Below are 24,055 nucleotides of genomic sequence, written 5' to 3' on the forward strand. Positions count from 1 at the left end.
AACCACTAGTCAGTAGGGAAATGTAAATCAAAACCATAATGAGATACCATGTTGCAAAAAAAAATAGGATGGCTATAATCTAAAATACAGATAATAACAAATATTTGGACTTGGAGAAACTTGAATCCTCATACACTTCTGGTGATAATGTAAAATAGTTGAATCTTTTTGGAAAATATTCTGGTGTTTTCTTAAAAAGTTAAACATAGAGTTACCATATGATCCTGAATGTCCATTCCTAGGGATCTACCGAAGAGAACTGCAAACATATGTTCACACAAAATCTCATGAACTCAAAATGTATATGAATATGCTTAACAGCATTTAGTTTGGGAATATTATCCACAACATTCCCAAACTAAACATAACCCAAATGCCCATAAACTGATGAATGTATAAATAGAATGTGGTATACCCATACCATGGAATATTATTTGGCAATAAAAATAAATGAAGTACTGATACATGCTACAACATGGGTGAACCTTGAAAACATTATATTAAGTGAAAGAAGCCAGACAAAATGTACTATATATTGTGTGATTCCATTTATACCAAATTTACTAAATAGGCAAATCATAGAGACAGAAAGTAGTTTATTACTTGCCTATAGGGCTGGGGGTAGGTTGGGGGGGTTCAGGGTGTTGGGTAAGGGATATAGGGCGTCTTCTTGGGCTAACAAAAATATCCTAAAATTGATTGTGATAGATGCACAACTGTGAATATACAAAAAGCCATTGAATAAGGCATTTTATTTTTTAATTCATTTTTATTGCAAAAACACATAATAGGAAACCTACCTTATTAACAATGTTTTTAGTGTACAGTGTTGTTAACTATATGAACATTGTTGTAATCAGATCTCCGGAATTCTTCATCTTGCATGACTGCAAATCTATACTCATGGAACAACAACTCCCCATTTCCCCCTCCCCCAAGCCCTTGGCAACCAGGATTCTACTTTCTGTTTCTAAGAGTTTGACTACTTTAGGTACCCCATATAAGTGGAAACATGCAGTATTTGTCCTTTGTGATTGGCTTACTTCACTTAGTATAATATCCTCAAAGTTCATCCATACTACAGCATATAGCAAGATTTCCTTCTTTTTAAAGGCTGAATAATATTCTGTTATATGTATACATTATATATACCACCTTTTGTCCATTCACCTGTTGATAGATATTTAGGTTGTCTTCACCTCTTGACTATTGTGAATAATGGTACAATGAACATGGGAGTGCAATAATCTATGCAAGATCCTGATTTCAATTATTTTGTAATGTAAATGTAAATATACGGAAGTGAGAATGCTGGATCATATGGGAGTTCTAGTTTTATTTTTTTAGGAACTTCCATACTGTTTTCCATGGTGGGTGCACAATTTTACACTCCCACCAGCAATCCACAAGGGATTCATTTTCTTCACTACCTTGCCAACACTTGCTATTTTAAGTTTTATTTTTTTAATACTGGCCATGTTAACAGTTGTGAGGTGATAACTCATTGTGGTTTTGAATTGCATTTCCCTGTTGACTAGTGATGTTGAGCATTTTTCTTATACCTGTAGGTCATTTATGTGTCTTCTTTGGAGAAATATCTAATCAATTCCTTGGTCCATTTTTAAATTGTGTTATTTGGGTTTTGTCTGTTTCTTTGTTTTTGAAAGCATAAGCCACAGATTGGGAAACAATATTTGCAAAGCACACATGATAAAAAAACTTGTATCCGAAAGAGATAAAGAACATTCGATATTCAGTAATGAGAAATCAAACAACACAATAAACAATGAGCAAAGAAAAAATCGAACTGACATCTTGCTTATTGGATGGTCAGTAAGCTACTGAGAAGATGTTTGACCTCATTAGTCATTAGGGAAATAACTAAAGCCAGAATGAAATACGACAACATAGCTATAAGCATGGCTGAAATAAAAACAAAATACAGACAATACCAAGTGCTAGACAGACTGAGGAACAGCTAGAACTCTCCTGCATTGTTGGTGAGAATGCAAAAAATGGTATAGACTCTCTGGAAACAGTAAAAAATACACTAACGATTCAATCCAGCAAGTTAACTCCTAGATATTTACCCAAGAGAAATGAAAACTTATATTCACAAAAAAATCTGTATGCAAATGTTCATAGCACTGTTCTTAGATGCTTGGGTGACTGCACACTGGCACTGGACACAGACATATCTAGGACTACTGGACACAGTTTCTGAGCTGACATTGATCCCGGAAGCCCAAAGTGTCATGATGGGGCCCCATTAGAGTGGGGCTTATGAGGTTCTGGCAGTAAAAGGAGTTGGGGATAGAGATGAGTTCACGGTGAGCTGACTGGGTCCCTGGACAAACACAGTGGTCATTTCTCCAGTCCCCAAGCTGATAATTCTAAGTGATACACTTGGCAGTTGGAGCAATGACCTACACATTGGGTCATTGGTCTGTGGAGTAAGAGCTATCACGGTGGGGAAAGCCAAGAGGAACCTCTGCCACTGGCTCCCACCCCAGGCCAAGAATGTAAGTCAAAACCAGTATTGGATCCTGGTAAGCATAAGGGGTTAAAGCAGAGATTAGTGACATCATTGGAGATGTATGGGATGTATGGGAAGAGGAGGTAGGAGAGCCACAGGGACGAAGAGAGTGGAGAAGGTGAGAAGAAGTTCTGGGAGTCTCTCTATGGGGGAGGGAGGAAGGGAATGGAAATGGTGAGAGGGAAGATGGAGGCTTCCACTGGATCCACTAGTAATGTTTCATAGGATGCTGGTGGAAGCAGGAGATTTTGCTATATCCTTCCTTATCCATTTTAACATATTTGAAATAGCACACCATGACTTAAAAAGTCACTGGGAGAAGTGGAAGAGGGCGGTATCCACAAACAGGCAGGTACCATCGGGGGCAGGCTCAAGGAGGAGGATTGCAGATTTACAGTGCACCAAATCTCCCCTGCTCTGTAACTTCTCCAGCATGGCCAGCTTCTCAGGTGCAGAAACTCAGGCCCAGAAAACTGGGCCTTTGAGTTCCATAGGCAAGAGGGGTTCAGACACGCCAGGACTCTCCAGGAGGTCAGCCAGAGCAGGATGCAGGAGAGAGAGGTGACTGAAGACAGAGGAGTATGAACGGGTAAGAGCAGAAGGAAGGTATGGGAGGAATGGAGGGGTGTCAGAGTAGGAGATGGGTGGCAGACAAGGGAAATTCTGACACCCAAGGGCCGTATAGAAACCAAGTGAGGGACCCCTACCCAGACATCAGTACTGCTCAGCTCAGGGAAGCTGAGAACTGACAGTTCCAAGAAAAATTGAGAGACACCTGGCTATCCACACCGACCGCCATCACAACTGGTAGGCCTTGGATGTGCATACATAAAAAGTTTAAAACATACTTCTACATATACTAAATTCTCATATATTACATAGGATTGACTGGTGTGTGTGTGTGTGCCCACGCACGCAAGTGATTTAACTTACAAATGTGAATCCAAAGTCATCGGTCTGCAACTTGCAGTTTGAAGTCAGGAGGATGCTTTCAAAAGCTGTGAGAATGGCCTGATGCATTCCGCTGGACTGCCACGCTTTATGCTACTGGATGCTAAGCCACGTTGCATTCATCCATTTCCTTACTGATGGGAATTTGGAGTGTTCCCAGTTTTTCCCAACACCAACACCCTTGTGCATGGGCTCCTGTACACTACAGGTACCAGCATGTCTAGGGAAGAAGTACCAGGCGGGGGACTTGCCGGAACATAGAGGAAATACCTATTTTTTTTTTTCCTTTTTAAGATCTTGGGCTCAAAACAAGGACTCTGGAGTCAGATTGATTGGTTTCAACCCTGCCGCTGATCCCCACGAGCCGAAGGACCTTGGGCCAGTGGCTGAACCTCTCAGTGCCTGTTTGCTCACCGGTAAGAGGCCAGTAATAGCTGGCACTAGAGTTCTAGGCGTGTCATGTGGATGCATTACTATTTATGCCCAGCACTTAGAAGAGTGCCAGGCGCAGAGTCCGTGCTGGCACTAAGTTGCTTTCAATGGATTCTGCCAAATTACCTCCCAAATGGGTCTCTTGCACCACCGCCACAGGGGTTTGCTCCTCACCTCTCCCACCCTCGGAATGGTTAAGCTCTTTGAAGGTTGTCAACCTAGTGTGTGAAACCCGATTCGTGGTTTTAGTTCACATCTCCAGGATCAGCGGTGGCGAGCATCTTTTGGGGTGTAACTGGCCACTGCGATTTCCTCTTCTTTGAATTTGCCTCAGAGAGGGGGAAGGGCTGATGGAGCGAGGCCAACCCCAATCTGTCCGCCAACCCCAGTCTGTCCGCTAAACCCGCCTGCCAATAACGTTTGCTGAGCCACATTTGATGCAGCAGTTGAGACAGAGACCATACAGAATGAAAATACAATCCCTTTGCTCTCTGGCCGACCCCTGATCACTGACTGCGGGACTCCTATGCCCATTCTCCTGTTGGGTCGTAAGGCTTGCGGTGGAGGGGAGACTGGCAAATGCTTTCGGCGCGTGCTAGGCGTCCAGTGCCTCCATCTTGACATTTCATCCTCACCACCCCTGGAGCCCGGCGCCCTCACTCCCCTATCCCCTGTATAGATGGGAAACGGAGGCTCAGAGCTGTGACTCTAACTGGAAAGGGGAGGCGGGACGGGAGGAGGCGGGCCGAGAGACTTGACAGAGGGAGGCACTCCCACCATCCCCTTCACCAGCCAACTGCTTGGACCGCCCACGGGCTTGAGGGCAAAGCAGAGGCCCTCGACCCCATTGGCTAGGCCTCGAGGGGACAGGCGAACGAGGCGCCCGCTGGTTGGCGGGGGCCGGACCAATGAGGTGGCCGCGGCGTGGGCGTGGGAGGCGCGCTGAAAGTCGCGCGTCGTTTCTTCTGAGGCGAGCTCGTGCGGCGCCTGAGGTGGTTGACGCTGCTCACAGAGCGCCGCCCGCCTCGTCCGCCGTGACGGCGACCGCAGCTCGGGCCATCAACTGTCGCCCTGGTTCCGCGGCCGCCCGGGTCGCGACATGAGCTCCCCAGATGAGGTGTCTGTGTGGGGAACGGGTTTCGGCCCAGAGGGCGGGGAGCGAGCCGGCGTCCGCCCGGCCGGCCGCGCAGTTCCGCGGGGACCCAACCGCGGCCCTGAGCCCAGGAAGCCGCCGAGCGGCGGGGACGGGAGCGGCTGCCCGGATCCCAAGAGCTTCCAGTCAGAGTGGGAGATGCTAGAAGCGGGAGGTCCGGTGCTGTGTGGCCGTGAAGGCCGACCTGACTCCCCGGCTGACGACATGAGGGACCTCCTGGACCTGGCCGAGGAGTCTGCGGCGGGCACCACGCAGCAGCTGTACGACTGGGACATGCTGGGCTTCTGCAGGTACCCGTTGGCGGAGCCCTGCGCCTCCTTCGAAGTGTCCGCCGGCCTCGAGGCGGGTCCCGGCGGTCCAGGAGCGACCGCCCAGAGCTGTGGGGTAGCACCGCCGGCTCTGGCCGGCCCTCTCCCCCTCGGTGGGCCCGAAGCGGGCCAGGCCTGGAGGAAGCCTGAGAGAGCCACTAAGCGTAGGTTGAACGTGGCTGTGGATCGCCAGCGCTTCTCCAATGAAGGCCTGGTCCGGCAGCTATCCGACTCCGAGTCCTCAGATGAGTTCAGTGACACAGAGCTGATGACGGTGAGTACTTACCCCGGAGGAGGAGGCCAGGCCGAGCCCAGCAGACCCGAGGATCCCGGGGACACTCCCAGTCACTCGAATTTCCAAATCAGGGAGAATTTCCTTCACGTGACAGGCTCTTCCTTGTCCTCGGCTCTGCGAGGATTCTCTTCGGTTGTGGAAAGGCAGGGCGTGGGAGAGCAGGGCATCTCTTCCCCTAAGAAAATGCAGAGCGTGCTCTGGGGGGACGGGGGCAGCAAGCCCAGCTCCCCGGGAGCTGCTGCTGCTGCTGCTACGGCAGGTGGCCTGCCGCAGGTCACTCCTAGGAAGAAGGGGACCCAGGAGAAGAAATCCCTCGGGGGAGCCTCCACACTTGCCCTGGGGAAAAACTTCCCTTCCTGGGGGCAGCGAATCTGGGCACCTCCGCTGGAACCGGCCACCTTTCCCCCAGTCTCTGGTATTCCGCTGCTTGGGAGATCCAAGAGGTATACCTTGGTCCCTTCCGGAACCAAACAGGCCAAGCACACCAGCGCTGGGAAGAAATCCGTGGTCACGTGGACAAGGGAGTCTGAGGCTGTGGCGGGAGAAGATAAGGACCCAAATAGAGACCCAGCCCCAAAGGGCCAAGTGAGTAGGCCAGGCTCCTCCTCTCTCCCCACTCTTCCCCGCCCCCACCGCACCCAGAGCACACGTCTTCACCCATGCTGCCTCTGTCCACCCCTCAGGGGTCGTCATTGGGTGCCCCTCGGTCACTGGGTCATTATGATGCCTGATCGGGCTCCTTTTACTAGGGACAAACAGTAAGGTAGCACTTCGGGTGTGCTGGGCCTGGTTCTCCACCCTTGGCCTGTTTCCAGCGTCCTCTGAGAGACTGGGGCTGGGATGGAAGGGAGGGTTGGTAGCTGAATTGGGTCGGGGGATCCCTTAAAAGCTTCCCCGAAAAGCCTCAGTATTTAGACTCACCAGCTTCCTGAATCCTATTTCCTAGCTGTTCCCCAGACCTTCCTTGCAGGGGCCCTGGGCTTACTCAGTGCCCCACTGTTGTCCCTAGATCACCTCTGCCTGCTGGCCTGGGGCTGACGGAGGGAGAAAGTGCTAATGAGATCAGCCTTTCAATTCCCTTCCCAATTCCCTGCCTCACCCCGGCCGAAATCACACAACACACTCACTCTCTCTCTCTCTCTCTCTCTCTCTCTCTCTCTCTCTCTCTCTCTCTCACACACACACACACACACACACACACACACACTTCCTTTTCCAAATCGGTGAAAAATTTTTGTTTCAGCTGCCAGCTCACAGGCCAGGGACATCTTATCCGCGCATGCATCGTGGAAAAGCCAGCAGTGGTGAGGTCGACACCAGAAGCCCCCAAGATCCAGGAAAATCAGAGCCCTTGGCCCTGAACCAGGGAGAAGTCATGCCCAGGGGGCCTGTCCCCTCAGGTGAGTGTCGTGGGTTTGATAGGAGGGGAGGGGAGAGGGGTGGAGGGCAGAAACCTCTGTCTCTGTCTCTGTTGGGGGCACAGCCTTTCTCTCAGGCAGCTTCTCCCACAGGAGACGGGGTGCTGGCAGGGCTGGCCTTGAGCCACATCATCCTCTGTGTGGGGTTTGTGCGGCGGGGCTGATCGGTGGCAGTGCCACAAACAGCTCCTCCGGGTGTAGCCTTACAGGGGAACAGCCTTTTCTGTTAAGTCCTTTTCGCCCACATTGCTCTCCCACGTGCTGGCTGTGGCTGCAGCTCTGGGAGGGGCGAATCCAGAGGCACATAGCTTGGGGACCACAATGCAATGGCGAAATGGCTGCCCCCGGGTAACAGCGGAGGCAGGCCCAGAGAGAAGGTTCGGGCTTCTGGGCAGAGCAGGGGCGGCTGGTCGCCAGCAGAGGGTGGTGCCGCCTCACCTCACGGTAGACCCCACTTGGCCCTTTCCACCTCACTGGGAGCCTGGGAAGCTGGATTGTGTGTCCTTTCCCTCTCAGGTGACTGGGAGCCACTTGACCATCCCCCAAGACCGGAAACGCCGCAGCAGCCACTGGGAATGCCGGGCTGTCCTTGGGTAATGCTTCCTCTGGCTCCTGGAAATGCAGGCCCAAACTCGAGGGTGGGATCTGGGTCCAAGTTCAGCTGACATGTGTGGGGGCCACCCCTCCCCTGCCCCCATCACGTACCCCATGGAGGGAGCCCACCTGCGTTCCACTGAGGAGCGCTTGCCATTCTAGCCACCCGGCTTTGGGGTGGAGGGCCCTGTGGAGAGGAGAAGGTGGAGGAGAGAGGAGGCCAGATTATACTAATCATTTCCTCCTGTGTCTGCTGGCCTAGTGTCTCGTGCTACAGAGAGAAGTAGACGACCTTAAGAAGAAATGTGGTATGAGGAACCAGGGACAGAGAGCGGTGTCTTAGTTCAGAACCCGGGTGGGCACCTGGGGTGGGGCTGGGCTGCAGGTGCAGTCGGCCTCGCAGGGACCAACATCCCTGTGGGGAGGAGAACCTAGCAGGCCTGGCCCTGGAGCCGGCTGTGCATGTACACCTGGGCGTGTGTACAAGTAGCAAAGTACTGTCTGGACTGCATGCACACTTTGCCAACCAGACCAGTCCTAGGGAATCTCCTTCTGATAGGACTTTTAGAGATGCCTCGTTGATTTTCCCTTGAACTGCTGCTTGGTGTGGCTTCTAAGGTTCTTGCTGGATTGTTTGTTTGTGTGTGTGATGGGATCTGACTGGTTGTGGCACGGCCCACAGCATCAGAGCTGCTGGCTCACTTTGTTTCCCTTTAGGAACCAGTTCCACATTCAATTCCGGTGGTGGGGAGTGATCTGGTCCAGAGCTCTTTGCATCGGGTCTGGAGGGGGTTTCAGGTTTCAGGGCTAGGCGGTTCCTCACGGGGATAGGGGGACGGGCTTCCATATCCCTCTCTCTGGAGTGCCTACTAATGCCTGTCCCTGTTGCAGACACCATGAAGGACATGGCTCTCACGATCCTGACACTTTGAAGTGAGTGTTACACACACCGTACCCCTTCCCACAGTCCTGGCTGTTGAGCAGGGCTGGGGGCTGGCCCTGGCTTGAGGCTCTTCCCTGACTCTGCTGTTTTACAGGTTGAGCCCAGCGTCTTCCTGCAGGAGGGGCAGCTGGTACCTTTGGAGCCCGGGAGCTGTGGCCAAGCTCGTTCCCTCCTGTTCTGCCTCAGCTAGGGCTTCCTCTACCCTTGTTTTGCCCCCTCCCCAGTTTCACAGCAGTTTCGAAATAAAGTACCTCTCATATTATGTGTTCTGCCTTCTCTCTGGAGGGGTAGGGGTAGGGTTGGGGGCCGGGGCACGGCACTGCTCCACAGCAGAGCCTTTTCCAGAACAGTATCTTTCGCATCCTGTGGTGGGGACTCTGGACCAGCCTCTGCTACCATCCCTGCAGTCAAGTCAGCGGAGTGCCCCAGGTCTGGGTCCTGTGTGTGCTCTCCCTGGCCACATTGACACGTCATCCCTTGCCCCCGAAGGCCCTCTTCTAATTCTCTCCAAACCACCCTCCTCCTTTGGGGTCTGGTGGTTCCCATTCGTCTCTGCCATTACCCCTCCCCATCAGCAGGAACTCATGACCCCCTTCCAGAGCTCCAATCTGGAAGCATTCACATCCTCCCTGCCCTAGCCAGCTGACCACCCTCCTCCAGCCTGGTCGTCTCTATACCCTTGAGTGGAAATTGGCCCGTCAGGTTCTATGGCAAGTGTGGTTAGTAGGTCTGTGTTCTTGCATGGTCCCTGTCAAATACTCTTCCACCAGCCCCATGACACAGATTTTCCTGGAAATTATACTTCTGTGTCCCAGCTCAGTCTCCCAGACTGCCTCTTTAGGACACATGAGATTGAGTCTGAGCTCCATGTTCAATTTCCCCCTCACTGGAGGTTGGGGAGCACTTCCTTCCCTCAGCCGGGACCCAGGGATGTACTAGCCTGAGACTCAGAGGGACAGATCTGTGTTTGAGTGAGGCGATTCTGCCTGGCACCCTTCCCAAAAGACCGGTATTTTACTACACAAAAGGGGGTATGATGGTAAGTAGGACATTCAAGGTTGGTGACTGTGTGTCCCTGTGTGTGAATAAAAGTAATCGGGGATAATCTCCCTTGAGGGAGGAAGATGTGATTCAGGGAGTAAAGAGAGTAGAGGCTGGTCCAGGTTCTGTAAGGCATTGGATGAGCAAAAGCAAGGGTCGGATCTGTTTTGTTCAAGGGTTGTCGTTAAATTCCCAAAGCATAGGCGGGGGAGGATGCAGAAGTCACCAAACCCCACGACAGGGTGTCGGGATGCTCGAAATGTTGGATTCGCTGTAGGAGGCTCTCGATCCTACTCTGTGACCCTATGATATCTGACAGCTGCTGTGGTTGTGGATGGAATGAGATTGGGAAGAGTGGCTCCTCAGAGTAGCTCATCTTAGAATCAGGGGACCCATATAAGAGACCACCCAACATGAGCTACCCGGGACAGGGGCAGGGTGGGCGCAGTGAGGATGGGAAGTAAGGAGTGACTGCGCCTGGACAATGGGGAGCACTTGAGCCCACCCTTCCCCCATATTCTCACAGTTACTCGCTTCCAGAGTCTATGGCATGAGCTCAGGTGGACAGACCACATGTGGGATGGGGCAGTCACAGACCTCAGGGTCAGAAAAGAACATTCGTGGGACTTAATCCACTCAAACCCCTCCCTGGAGAAGGTGGGCTTGATTGCTGCCCAGGCCTCTGGCTGGATTCCTAGGATGTACCCAGTGCCCCGCCCCAGTCCAGCCTGTACCAGGCTTATGTTCTAGCCCCTCTTGCTTCGGTACTGCTCCCCACTGAGCTGAGGCCATTACCAATGAGTGTGTGTGCACTTTGAGGAAACAGAGCCAGCTTAGACTTTGGACCCGCCTCTAACCTGTAGAGACAGTCATTCCAGGTCTTGTGTCCCTGCAGACACTCTGGAGAGTGTGAAGCTAAGTACAGGCTGGAGACCGCCATCACAGGAACTCTCTTCCCAGTGCACACTATGGAGGGTATGGGACCAGCTCAGTGGTATGGCACCATCCCTTCCAGCCTGAACCGCTCTGGCTCAGAGCCCATTCCCTCTAGCCTCTAACCACAGTGTGCACACTGGGGGAAAAGTGAAACCAGAAGAGAAATACTGCCCCAAGCCCTCAGGACCCGGCTATATCCCAGACCAATGTGGAGACTGCCATCACACCTGGGAGAAACCCAACTTCCTCAGGGCTCTTAACTCTGGCCCTTCAGGTCCCAACCCCACACCTCAAAGGGCAGTGAGGGCCATTGAGCAGAGAAGAAGCCCCAGCTCACACCTTATTCAGGCTCTAGCCCCTTCAACTCCAGACCTGTTTCCCACCCGGGCAGTGACTGCCACCACACCCTAGGGGAAGATGCAGCCCATGCTCACTTCATATCTAGCTCTCCCTCCAGAGCCACTGGGCACATGCAGACTGAACAGGGATGGTCCCACACAAGAACACACCCACAAGACTGGGATAGATAACTGTCTCACCTGATTTCATACAGACAGAGAAAGTTTTAAAAAGATGAGTAGACAGGGGAACATGTTTCAAATTAAAGACAAGAAAAAATGCTGAAAAAAACCCTAAGGAAACTGATAAATAACTGATGAAGAGTTCATAGCAGTAGTAATATGAATGCTAACTGAACTGGGGCAAAGAATAGATGAACACAGTGAGAATTTTTAACAAAGAACTAGAAAATATAAAAAGGACAAGTCAGAGCCGAATATAATAACTGAAATTGCAAATACACTAGAGGGAAATAACAGCAGATTAGGTGACAGAGAAGAACACATAAGCAGTCTGGAAAGTAGAATAATGGAAATCACTCAATCATAAGTGCAGAAAACAATTTTTTTAATGAGAATAATTTAAGGGACCTGTGGGACAACATCAAGCATACTCACATTTGCATTATAGGGGTCCCAGAGGAGAAGAGAGAGAGAAAGGGGTTGAAAAATGTATTTGATGAAATTATGGCTGAAAACTTCCCTAATCTGAAGAAAGAAACACAGAGGAAGCACAGAGAGTCCCAAACAAAATGAACCCATACACACCCACATCAAGACATATAATTAAAAGGGCAAAAGTTAAAGAGAGAATTCTAAAGGTAGCAAGAGAAAAACAAGAGTCACATACAAGGGAAGTCCCATAAGCCTGTCAGCTAATTTTTCTGCATATACTTTGCATGTCAGAAGGGAGTGGCATGATAAGATTTAAAGTGCTGAGAGGGAAAACCCTACAACCTAGGATACTTTACCCAGCAAGGTTATCATTCAGAATTGAAGGAGACATAAAGGCTTCTCAGACAAGCAAAAATTAAAAGAGTTCATCAATACTAAACCAACCTTACAAGAAGGGTTAAAAGGTCTTCTTGAAGTAAAAAAAAAAAAAAAAAAAAAAAAAAAACAAACACTGACTACAACAGGAAATAAGAAATTAAAGGACGGGGAAAATATACTGGTGAAGCAATTATATCATAAAGGCTGGGTATTTACCAGTTAAATAAGCTAGTACAAAGGTTAAAAGACAAAAATTGTAAAATCAACTGTAACTACAATAAACAGTTAAATGATAGACATGAAGATGTGAAATATGACATAAAAAACACAAAATGTTGGGAGGTGAGTAAAAAATGTAGAGCTTTCAGAATGTGTTTGAACTTAATGACTATTGGCTTAAATCAAATAGTTATAGGTCAACATAAATGAACTCCATGGTAACCATAAATCAAAGACCTACTATAGTTATACCAAAACTAGAGAGAAAGGAACACAAACATAACACTGAAGAAAATCATCAAACCACAAGAGAGACACTAAAAGAAGAAAGCATCCTCCTGACTTCAAACGGCAAGTTGCAGAACGATGGCCTCAAGATACACATTAGTAAGTGGTTTTAAATCCCAAATGAATCGTACCTAATATTTGATAACCTTTGGGTGTATGTTTCAATGTCTGAAAGACAGTTTTCACTAGATGTTAAAGTTGTGGGATAGCTTCTAACAGGACCCAATAGGTTTATAGAACAAATTTATGACCTTGGATCTCCCCAGATTGGTTAGGAAGGTGTACAATTGGTTTCCTTCAGGTTCAATGTCACCTACAGGTAGCCTTGAAAACAGCTGCTGTCATCCTGCTTTCAATGTGGGCATGTTGGGTTCAATCAGTTTTCCAATGGTATGATTATTTGGCTGCAATATTTATTCCTTCACTTGGAATAGAAGATATCATTACTCATATAGAGGCTTTAACAAAATCCACCCAGCAAGCCTTAAATGATAGTAACCAAGCTGTGTGTTTGCTCAGTTCAGAAATTTCCATGATGAGAAAAGCAGTCCTATAGAATTGCATGGCCCTCAATATTCTAACAGCTTCCCAAGGGGGAGCTTATGTTGTAATACATAGTGAATGTTTTGTTTTTATACCTGATGAGTCTTCCAATGCAGCCCCCGCTTATGATGCGTATGAAAAATTGGATTTCCACTCTGAATGATCGTCTTCCCAGTTTAAGGGAAATGCTAGGAAAATGGTATGGTTCAAGAGGATATTGGCTTAAATCTTTACTAATGATATTGTTGCTCCTATTTCCAACTTTGATTACAATTTGTGTAACTTATAAAGTTTTAGTTTCTTGTTTTTTGCACTGTGTATCACCTGCTCCTACTAAGATAATGATATCTAAACAACTGGAAACTATTGATCACATCTATAGTTCTCTATAAAATAATGGACATGCACAATGCACATGCAAGGTAAAATTGGTGCAAGTCCTATTGGACAACGTGGAATTGGCCGTTAGTCCTTGCCAGACATCTTACTAGTACCACCCCCTAAAAGGAAAGAAAGAACCGGGCTATTAGGGCCCAGCATCGAGGGACATGATGGACCCAAGGCACGTAAAGAACCATCCTAGCATTTAGGGACCAAATACTTGATCACCTAATGCTTTCTATTGAAAGATTAATGATCAAAAGTGGAATTAATGAAATAAAATTATTTTCAGGCAGGACAAGAAACATTTTAAACATAAAATTCTCTCTCTGCCCATTTGAGCCACTACCCCCTCCCCTTTAGTGTGATTTGTGCATCACATTATACATTAACTAGATCCCCTTAAAAGATACAGGAATGCCCACACACCAAAAAAAAAAAGAAAAGAAAAAAAAGAAAGAAAGAAAGAAAGAAAGAAAAGAAAGAAAGAAAGAAGAAAAAGAAATTTCCTCCTGGAATCAGCGAGGTAACTCCTTAAGAGATAACTTCCCTTTCTCAATCCTGTAATGCCTCATTAATACCCACTACTCGCCTTGTTGGACTATGTAAACTATTAATATGCTACTTTGTCTCAAAAACTTATATCATGGTTTTACCTCCAATGGGTGGAACAGTCCTCAGAGTTTTCTGAAGATTGTCTCCCAGCTTATAGTCCTCAGGTTGGCTCAAATAAAAATTTCCATTTTTCTTCGATTGACTATTGATTAATTTTTTTGGACAACACAATGAAACCAAAAGATGGTTTTTTAAAAAGATAACAAATCACAAACCTTAGGCAGACTGACCAAGAAAAAAAAAAGATTCCTAAGGAATCACTAAAATCAGGGCTGAAAAGGGAGACATCACCACTGAGCCTATTGAATTTAAAAAAACATAAGAAAATAGTATGAAAAATTTTATACCAACAAATTAGACACATATATGCAATGAAAACATTTGTAGAGAGACACAAACTTCAAAACAGACTCAATAATAGACAATCAATTAAATTAATAATTAAAAATGTTCCCACAATCATGCTCCTGTCCAGATGGCATCACTGCTGAATGCTATCAAACATTTCAGATGGAAATAATAGCAACACTCCAGAAATTCTTCCAGAAAATAGAAGAGGAATGAACATTTTCAAAATAGCTCTAGTAGGCCAATATTACTGTAGTGTGAGCCTCTGACAGTTTTTTTTTTCTTAATTGTAATGCAAGTGCCTGACATTAAGCTTTTGATTGCTGAGGCACCACTTCAAAGACAGCTATATCAAAAAGAACAAATTGCCAGCTACACGACTAGGTAAAGAGCCAGGCCACCACACCCCTGAAGTTTCCTTTGTTTTAGAGATCTCTGATTGACTTAGATAACTGACCCTTTGGCTGCTTGTTTTTCCCTTCTTGTGCTTTAATTCCCATTCTGTGTTAAATTCATCAATAAAGAGTGAATCTGAGAAACCCTAGGCCCCTCACTCTTGACCCCGATACATACATAACCCCAGGTCCCAGCTCTCTTTCTCCACCCACAACCTTTCTGTGTGGTCCAAGGCATGCCATGTACCCTCCATGACCTGTGAGTAATAAACTTCGTCCTTTCACAGTCTCCTAAAGGTTATTGCTGAGGTGCATCTTGCAATTATAATAAGAACCACAAGGGCTAGTTCAACCACAACATTGGTTCTGAAAGGGGAAATATCTGTGGGGGCTCGCCTTGGAGTACAGATAAGTGCCTCCAGGTATTTCTAGCTGACAGTATCACTATCAATTGGCTGAGACCAGCACAATTACCCTGATGCCCAAAACACACAAAGACATCCAAAATAAAGAAAATTGCATACCAATCTTTCTCATGGATACAGATGAAATAACCCTCAAGAAAATATTAACAAACTGAATTCAGAAACATATAAAAAGGATAATATACCATAACCAAGTGGGATTTATTCTAGAAATGCAAGGTTGGTTTAACATCTAAAAATCAATTTATGTAATACACTATTTTAAAAGAAGAAAGCACTGAAACATTATCATATTAACTGACACAGAAAGAGCATGTGACAAAATTCCACCACCTTTCATGATAAAAACAATATAAAAACTAGGAATAGAAAGAAATTTCTTCAGCATCATAAAGGATATCTATGAAAAACCTACAGCTAACATCATATTTAGTAGTGAAAGACTGCATACCTTTTCCCTACAGTCAGCAACAAAGACATGCTCACTACTTTTATTCATTATTGCACTGGAAGTTTGAGCCAGTTCAAACAGGGAAGAAGAAGAACTAAAAGTCATCCAGATAGGAAATAAAAAGGGAGTTTTTTTTTTATTCTCAGATGACATGATTTCATATGCAGACAATCCTAAGGAATCCACAAAAACGGATCTAACGGTAGAACTAATAAAGAAGTTCAACAGATCACAGAATACAAGAGTAATATATAAAACAAATTTTATTGCTAAATACATGTAGCAAGTAATCCAAAAATGAAATCAAGGAACACTTAATTCTAGTTACAATAGCATCAAAAAGAATAAAATGCTTAGGCATATATTTAACAAACCAAATGTAATACTTACGCACTGAGAAACACAAATTGATGTTTGTTGAGAGAAATTAAAGATGATCTAAATAACTGGAAAGGCATTGCATGTTCATGGTTGTAAGACTCAATATTTATATGGTAATTCTCCCCAAATTGACATATAGATTCAATTCAATCTCTATCGAAATTTCAGCAGGCTTTCTTTGTAGAAACTCACAGGCTGATCCAGAAAATTCATATGGAAATGAAAAACAAAACAAAACAGAACAAAACAGAATATCCAAAACTACTTCAAAAAAGAACAAACTTGGAAGATTCCACTTTGTGATTTCAAAACTTACGATAAAAATACAGATAATCAAGTTAGTGTGATACTGACATAGAGATAGATCAATGGAACAGAATTGAGAGTTTAGAAATAACAAACTATGCTTATATTTATTGTCAATGATTTTCAATGCAATGGGGAAAGGATAGTCTTTTCAACATGTGGTGCTGGTACAACTGGATATCATGCAAAAATACAAACTTTGAACCTTACTTCACAGCACACACAAAACTTAATGCAAAATGGATCAGAGACTTAAAAGTAAAACCTACAACTATAAATCTGTTAAAAGAAGCCCTAGGAGAAAAATATTTGTATGCATGAGCTAGGCGATGATTTCTTAGATACAACACCAAAAGCATGATCCATAAAAGAAAAACTTGATAAATTGGACTTCGTCAAAATTTAAAACATTTATGCTTCAGAAGGCACTATTCAGAAAATGAAAAGACAAGGTACAGACTGGGAGAAAATATTTGAAAGTCACAGATCTACCAAAGAACTTGTATGCAGAATAAAGAATAAGAATAATAAATAAATAAGAAAATGACCCCATTAAAAAATTGGGTAAAAGATTTGTATAGACATTTAACCAAAGAAGGTATAGAAATGGTTAATAAGCATATGAAAGGATGTTCAGAACCACTAGTCAGTAGGGAAATGTAAATCAAAACCATAATGAGATACCATGTTGCAAAAAAAAAAATAGGATGGCTATAATCTAAAATACAGATAATAACAAATATTTGGACTTGGAGAAACTTGAATCCTCATACACTTCTGGTGATAATGTAAAATAGTTGAATCTTTTTGGAAAATATTCTGGTGTTTTCTTAAAAAGTTAAACATAGAGTTACCATATGATCCTGAATGTCCATTCCTAGGGATCTACCGAAGAGAACTGCAAACATATGTTCACACAAAATCTCATGAACTCAAAATGTATATGAATATGCTTAACAGCATTTAGTTTGGGAATATTATCCACAACATTCCCAAACTAAACATAACCCAAATGCCCATAAACTGATGAATGTATAAATAGAATGTGGTATACCCATACCATGGAATATTATTTGGCAATAAAAATAAATGAAGTACTGATACATGCTACAACATGGGTGAACCTTGAAAACATTATATTAAGTGAAAGAAGCCAGACAAAATGTACTATATATTGTGTGATTCCATTTATACCAAATTTACTAAATAGGCAAATCATAGAGACAGAAAGTAGTTTATTACTTGCCTATAGGGCTGGGGGTAGGTTGGGGGGGTTCAGGGTGTTGGGTAAGGGATATAGGGCGTCTTCTTGGGCTAACAAAAATATCCTAAAATTGATTGTGATAGATGCACAACTGTGAATATACAAAAAGCCATTGAATAAGGCATTTTATTTTTTAATTCATTTTTATTGCAAAAACACATAATAGGAAACCTACCTTATTAACAATGTTTTTAGTGTACAGTGTTGTTAACTATATGAACATTGTTGTAATCAGATCTCCGGAATTCTTCATCTTGCATGACTGCAAATCTATACTCATGGAACAACAACTCCCCATTTCCCCCTCCCCCAAGCCCTTGGCAACCAGGATTCTACTTTCTGTTTCTAAGAGTTTGACTACTTTAGGTACCCCATATAAGTGGAAACATGCAGTATTTGTCCTTTGTGATTGGCTTACTTCACTTAGTATAATATCCTCAAAGTTCATCCATACTACAGCATATAGCAAGATTTCCTTCTTTTTAAAGGCTGAATAATATTCTGTTATATGTATACATTATATATACCACCTTTTGTCCATTCACCTGTTGATAGATATTTAGGTTGTCTTCACCTCTTGACTATTGTGAATAATGGTACAATGAACATGGGAGTGCAATAATCTATGCAAGATCCTGATTTCAATTATTTTGTAATGTAAATGTAAATATACGGAAGTGAGAATGCTGGATCATATGGGAGTTCTAGTTTTATTTTTTTAGGAACTTCCATACTGTTTTCCATGGTGGGTGCACAATTTTACACTCCCACCAGCAATCCACAAGGGATTCATTTTCTTCACTACCTTGCCAACACTTGCTATTTTAAGTTTTTTTTTTTTAATACTGGCCATGTTAACAGTTGTGAGGTGATAACTCATTGTGGTTTTGAATTGCATTTCCCTGTTGACTAGTGATGTTGAGCATTTTTCTTATACCTGTAGGTCATTTATGTGTCTTCTTTGGAGAAATATCTAATCAATTCCTTGGTCCATTTTTAAATTGTGTTATTTGGGTTTTGTCTGTTTCTTTGTTTTTGAAAGCATAAGCCACAGATTGGGAAACAATATTTGCAAAGCACACATGATAAAAAAACTTGTATCTGAAAGAGATAAAGAACATTCGATATTCAGTAATGAGAAATCAAACAACACAATAAACAATGAGCAAAGAAAAAATCGAACTGACATCTTGCTTATTGGATGGTCAGTAAGCTACTGAGAAGATGTTTGACCTCATTAGTCATTAGGGAAATAACTAAAGCCAGAATGAAATACGACAACATAGCTATAAGCATGGCTGAAATAAAAACAAAATACAGACAATACCAAGTGCTAGACAGACTGAGGAACAGCTAGAACTCTCCTGCATTGTTGGTGAGAATGCAAAAAATGGTATAGACTCTCTGGAAACAGTAAAAAATACACTAACGATTCAATCCAGCAAGTTAACTCCTAGATATTTACCCAAGAGAAATGAAAACTTATATTCACAAAAAAATCTGTATGCAAATGTTCATAGCACTGTTCTTAGATGCTTGGGTGACTGCACACTGGCACTGGACACAGACATATCTAGGACTACTGGACACAGTTTCTGAGCTGACATTGATCCCGGAAGCCCAAAGTGTCATGATGGGGCCCCATTAGAGTGGGGCTTATGAGGTTCTGGCAGTAAAAGGAGTTGGGGATAGAGATGAGTTCACGGTGAGCTGACTGGGTCCCTGGACAAACACAGTGGTCATTTCTCCAGTCCCCAAGCTGATAATTCTAAGTGATACACTTGGCAGTTGGAGCAATGACCTACACATTGGGTCATTGGTCTGTGGAGTAAGAGCTATCACGGTGGGGAAAGCCAAGAGGAACCTCTGCCACTGGCTCCCACCCCAGGCCAAGAATGTAAGTCAAAACCAGTATTGGATCCTGGTAAGCATAAGGGGTTAAAGCAGAGATTAGTGACATCATTGGAGATGTATGGGATGTATGGGAAGAGGAGGTAGGAGAGCCACAGGGACGAAGAGAGTGGAGAAGGTGAGAAGAAGTTCTGGGAGTCTCTCTATGGGGGAGGGAGGAAGGGAATGGAAATGGTGAGAGGGAAGATGGAGGCTTCCACTGGATCCACTAGTAATGTTTCATAGGATGCTGGTGGAAGCAGGAGATTTTGCTATATCCTTCCTTATCCATTTTAACATATTTGAAATAGCACACCATGACTTAAAAAGTCACTGGGAGAAGTGGAAGAGGGCGGTATCCACAAACAGGCAGGTACCATCGGGGGCAGGCTCAAGGAGGAGGATTGCAGATTTACAGTGCACCAAATCTCCCCTGCTCTGTAACTTCTCCAGCATGGCCAGCTTCTCAGGTGCAGAAACTCAGGCCCAGAAAACTGGGCCTTTGAGTTCCATAGGCAAGAGGGGTTCAGACACGCCAGGACTCTCCAGGAGGTCAGCCAGAGCAGGATGCAGGAGAGAGAGGTGACTGAAGACAGAGGAGTATGAACGGGTAAGAGCAGAAGGAAGGTATGGGAGGAATGGAGGGGTGTCAGAGTAGGAGATGGGTGGCAGACAAGGGAAATTCTGACACCCAAGGGCCGTATAGAAACCAAGTGAGGGACCCCTACCCAGACATCAGTACTGCTCAGCTCAGGGAAGCTGAGAACTGACAGTTCCAAGAAAAATTGAGAGACACCTGGCTATCCACACCGACCGCCATCACAACTGGTAGGCCTTGGATGTGCATACATAAAAAGTTTAAAACATACTTCTACATATACTAAATTCTCATATATTACATAGGATTGACTGGTGTGTGTGTGTGTGCCCACGCACGCAAGTGATTTAACTTACAAATGTGAATCCAAAGTCATCGGTCTGCAACTTGCAGTTTGAAGTCAGGAGGATGCTTTCAAAAGCTGTGAGAATGGCCTGATGCATTCCGCTGGACTGCCACGCTTTATGCTACTGGATGCTAAGCCACGTTGCATTCATCCATTTCCTTACTGATGGGAATTTGGAGTGTTCCCAGTTTTTCCCAACACCAACACCCTTGTGCATGGGCTCCTGTACACTACAGGTACCAGCATGTCTAGGGAAGAAGTACCAGGCGGGGGACTTGCCGGAACATAGAGGAAATACCTATTTTTTTTTTTTCCTTTTTAAGATCTTGGGCTCAAAACAAGGACTCTGGAGTCAGATTGATTGGTTTCAACCCTGCCGCTGATCCCCACGAGCCGAAGGACCTTGGGCCAGTGGCTGAACCTCTCAGTGCCTGTTTGCTCACCGGTAAGAGGCCAGTAATAGCTGGCACTAGAGTTCTAGGCGTGTCATGTGGATGCATTACTATTTATGCCCAGCACTTAGAAGAGTGCCAGGCGCAGAGTCCGTGCTGGCACTAAGTTGCTTTCAATGGATTCTGCCAAATTACCTCCCAAATGGGTCTCTTGCACCACCGCCACAGGGGTTTGCTCCTCACCTCTCCCACCCTCGGAATGGTTAAGCTCTTTGAAGGTTGTCAACCTAGTGTGTGAAACCCGATTCGTGGTTTTAGTTCACATCTCCAGGATCAGCGGTGGCGAGCATCTTTTGGGGTGTAACTGGCCACTGCGATTTCCTCTTCTTTGAATTTGCCTCAGAGAGGGGGAAGGGCTGATGGAGCGAGGCCAACCCCAATCTGTCCGCCAACCCCAGTCTGTCCGCTAAACCCGCCTGCCAATAACGTTTGCTGAGCCACATTTGATGCAGCAGTTGAGACAGAGACCATACAGAATGAAAATACAATCCCTTTGCTCTCTGGCCGACCCCTGATCACTGACTGCGGGACTCCTATGCCCATTCTCCTGTTGGGTCGTAAGGCTTGCGGTGGAGGGGAGACTGGCAAATGCTTTCGGCGCGTGCTAGGCGTCCAGTGCCTCCATCTTGACATTTCATCCTCACCACCCCTGGAGCCCGGCGCCCTCACTCCCCTATCCCCTGTATAGATGGGAAACGGAGGCTCAGAGCTGTGACTCTAACTGGAAAGGGGAGGCGGGACGGGAGGAGGCGGGCCGAGAGACTTGACAGAGGGAGGCACTCCCACCATCCCCTTCACCAGCCAACTGCTTGGACCGCCCACGGGCTTGAGGGCAAAGCAGAGGCCCTCGACCCCATTGGCTAGGCCTCGAGGGGACAGGCGAACGAGGCGCCCGCTGGTTGGCGGGGGCCGGACCAATGAGGTGGCCGCGGCGTGGGCGTGGGAGGCGCGCTGAAAGTCGCGCGTCGTTTCTTCTGAGGCGAGCTCGTGCGGCGCCTGAGGTGGTTGACGCTGCTCACAGAGCGCCGCCCGCCTCGTCCGCCGTGACGGCGACCGCAGCTCGGGCCATCAACTGTCGCCCTGGTTCCGCGGCCGCCCGGGTCGCGACATGAGCTCCCCAGATGAGGTGTCTGTGTGGGGAACGGGTTTCGGCCCAGAGGGCGGGGAGCGAGCCGGCGTCCGCCCGGCCGGCCGCGCAGTTCCGCGGGGACCCAACCGCGGCCCTGAGCCCAGGAAGCTGCCGAGCGGCGGGGGCGGGAGCGGCTGCCCGGATCCCAAGAGCTTCCAGTCAGAGTGGGAGATGCTAGAAGCGGGAGGTCCGGTGCTGTGTGGCCGTGAAGGCCGACCTGACTCCCCGGCTGACGACATGAGGGACCTCCTGGACCTGGCCGAGGAGTCTGCGGCGGGCACCACGCAGCAGCTGTACGACTGGGACATGCTGGGCTTCTGCAGGTACCCGTTGGCGGAGCCCTGCGCCTCCTTCGAAGTGTCCGCCGGCCTCGAGGCGGGTCCCGGCGGTCCAGGAGCGACCGCCCAGAGCTGTGGGGTAGCACCGCCGGCTCTGGCCGGCCCTCTCCCCCTCGGTGGGCCCGAAGCGGGCCAGGCCTGGAGGAAGCCTGAGAGAGCCACTAAGCGTAGGTTGAACGTGGCTGTGGATCGCCAGCGCTTCTCCAATGAAGGCCTGGTCCGGCAGCTATCCGACTCCGAGTCCTCAGATGAGTTCAGTGACACAGAGCTGATGACGGTGAGTACTTACCCCGGAGGAGGAGGCCAGGCCGAGCCCAGCAGACCCGAGGATCCCGGGGACACTCCCAGTCACTCGAATTTCCAAATCAGGGAGAATTTCCTTCACGTGACAGGCTCTTCCTTGTCCTCGGCTCTGCGAGGATTCTCTTCGGTTGTGGAAAGGCAGGGCGTGGGAGAGCAGGGCATCTCTTCCCCTAAGAAAATGCAGAGCGTGCTCTGGGGGGACGGGGGCAGCAAGCCCAGCTCCCCGGGAGCTGCTGCTGCTGCTGCTACGGCAGGTGGCCTGCCGCAGGTCACTCCTAGGAAGAAGGGGACCCAGGAGAAGAAATCCCTCGGGGGAGCCTCCACACTTGCCCTGGGGAAAAACTTCCCTTCCTGGGGGCAGCGAATCTGGGCACCTCCGCTGGAACCGGCCACCTTTCCCCCAGTCTCTGGTATTCCGCTGCTTGGGAGATCCAAGAGGTATACCTTGGTCCCTTCCGGAACCAAACAGGCCAAGCGCACCAGCGCTGGGAAGAAATCCGTGGTCACGTGGACAAGGGAGTCTGAGGCTGTGGCGGGAGAAGATAAGGACCCAAATAGAGACCCAGCCCCAAAGGGCCAAGTGAGTAGGCCAGGCTCCTCCTCTCTCCCCACTCTTCCCCGCCCCCACCGCACCCAGAGCACACGTCTTCACCCATGCTGCCTCTGTCCACCCCTCAGGGGTCGTCATTGGGTGCCCCTCGGTCACTGGGTCATTATGATGCCTGATCGGGCTCCTTTTACTAGGGACAAACAGTAAGGTAGCACTTCGGGTGTGCTGGGCCTGGTTCTCCACCCTTGGCCTGTTTCCAGCGTCCTCTGAGAGACTGGGGCTGGGATGGAAGGGAGGGTTGGTAGCTGAATTGGGTCGGGGGATCCCTTAAAAGCTTCCCCGAAAAGCCTCAGTATTTAGACTCACCAGCTTCCTGAATCCTATTTCCTAGCTGTTCCCCAGACCTTCCTTGCAGGGGCCCTGGGCTTACTCAGTGCCCCACTGTTGTCCCTAGATCACCTCTGCCTGCTGGCCTGGGGCTGACGGAGGGAGAAAGTGCTAATGAGATCAGCCTTTCAATTCCCTTCCCAATTCCCTGCCTCACCCCGGCCGAAATCACACAACACACTCTCTCTCTCTCTCTCTCTCTCTCTCTCTCACACACACACACACACACACACACACACACACACTTCCTTTTCCAAATCGGTGAAAAATTTTTGTTTCAGCTGCCAGCTCACAGGCCAGGGACATCTTATCCGCGCATGCATCGTGGAAAAGCCAGCAGTGGTGAGGTCGACACCAGAAGCCCCCAAGATCCAGGAAAATCAGAGCCCTTGGCCCTGAACCAGGGAGAAGTCATGCCCAGGGGGCCTGTCCCCTCAGGTGAGTGTCGTGGGTTTGATAGGAGGGGAGGGGAGAGGGGTGGAGGGCAGAAACCTCTGTCTCTGTCTCT

General features: G+C 47.2%; 2 protein-coding genes across 2 annotated transcripts; both read left to right on the plus strand.

The window, feature by feature from the left end:
- Positions 1 to 5,018: 5,018 nt before the first annotated feature.
- Positions 5,019 to 6,406, plus strand: LOC308609400 (uncharacterized protein CXorf49 homolog; the record flags this gene model as incomplete). The annotated part of the gene is made up of 2 exons (XM_081223079.1): positions 5,019 to 6,260; positions 6,359 to 6,406. 2 exons carry the CDS (start codon positions 5,019 to 5,021, stop codon positions 6,404 to 6,406), a joined length of 1,290 nt encoding a protein of 429 aa, XP_081079205.1.
- A 15,542-nt stretch (positions 6,407 to 21,948) lies between these two features.
- Positions 21,949 to 23,336, plus strand: LOC308609401 (uncharacterized protein CXorf49 homolog; the record flags this gene model as incomplete). The annotated part of the gene is made up of 2 exons (XM_081223080.1): positions 21,949 to 23,190; positions 23,289 to 23,336. The coding sequence occupies 2 exons, from the start codon at positions 21,949 to 21,951 to the stop codon at positions 23,334 to 23,336; spliced, it is 1,290 nt and encodes a 429-aa protein (XP_081079206.1).
- Positions 23,337 to 24,055: the final 719 nt, after the last annotated feature.

This window comes from Mesoplodon bidens, assembly GCF_964165515.1.
Source record: "Mesoplodon bidens genome assembly, chromosome: X".
Taxonomy (NCBI): Eukaryota; Metazoa; Chordata; class Mammalia; order Artiodactyla; family Ziphiidae; genus Mesoplodon; species Mesoplodon bidens.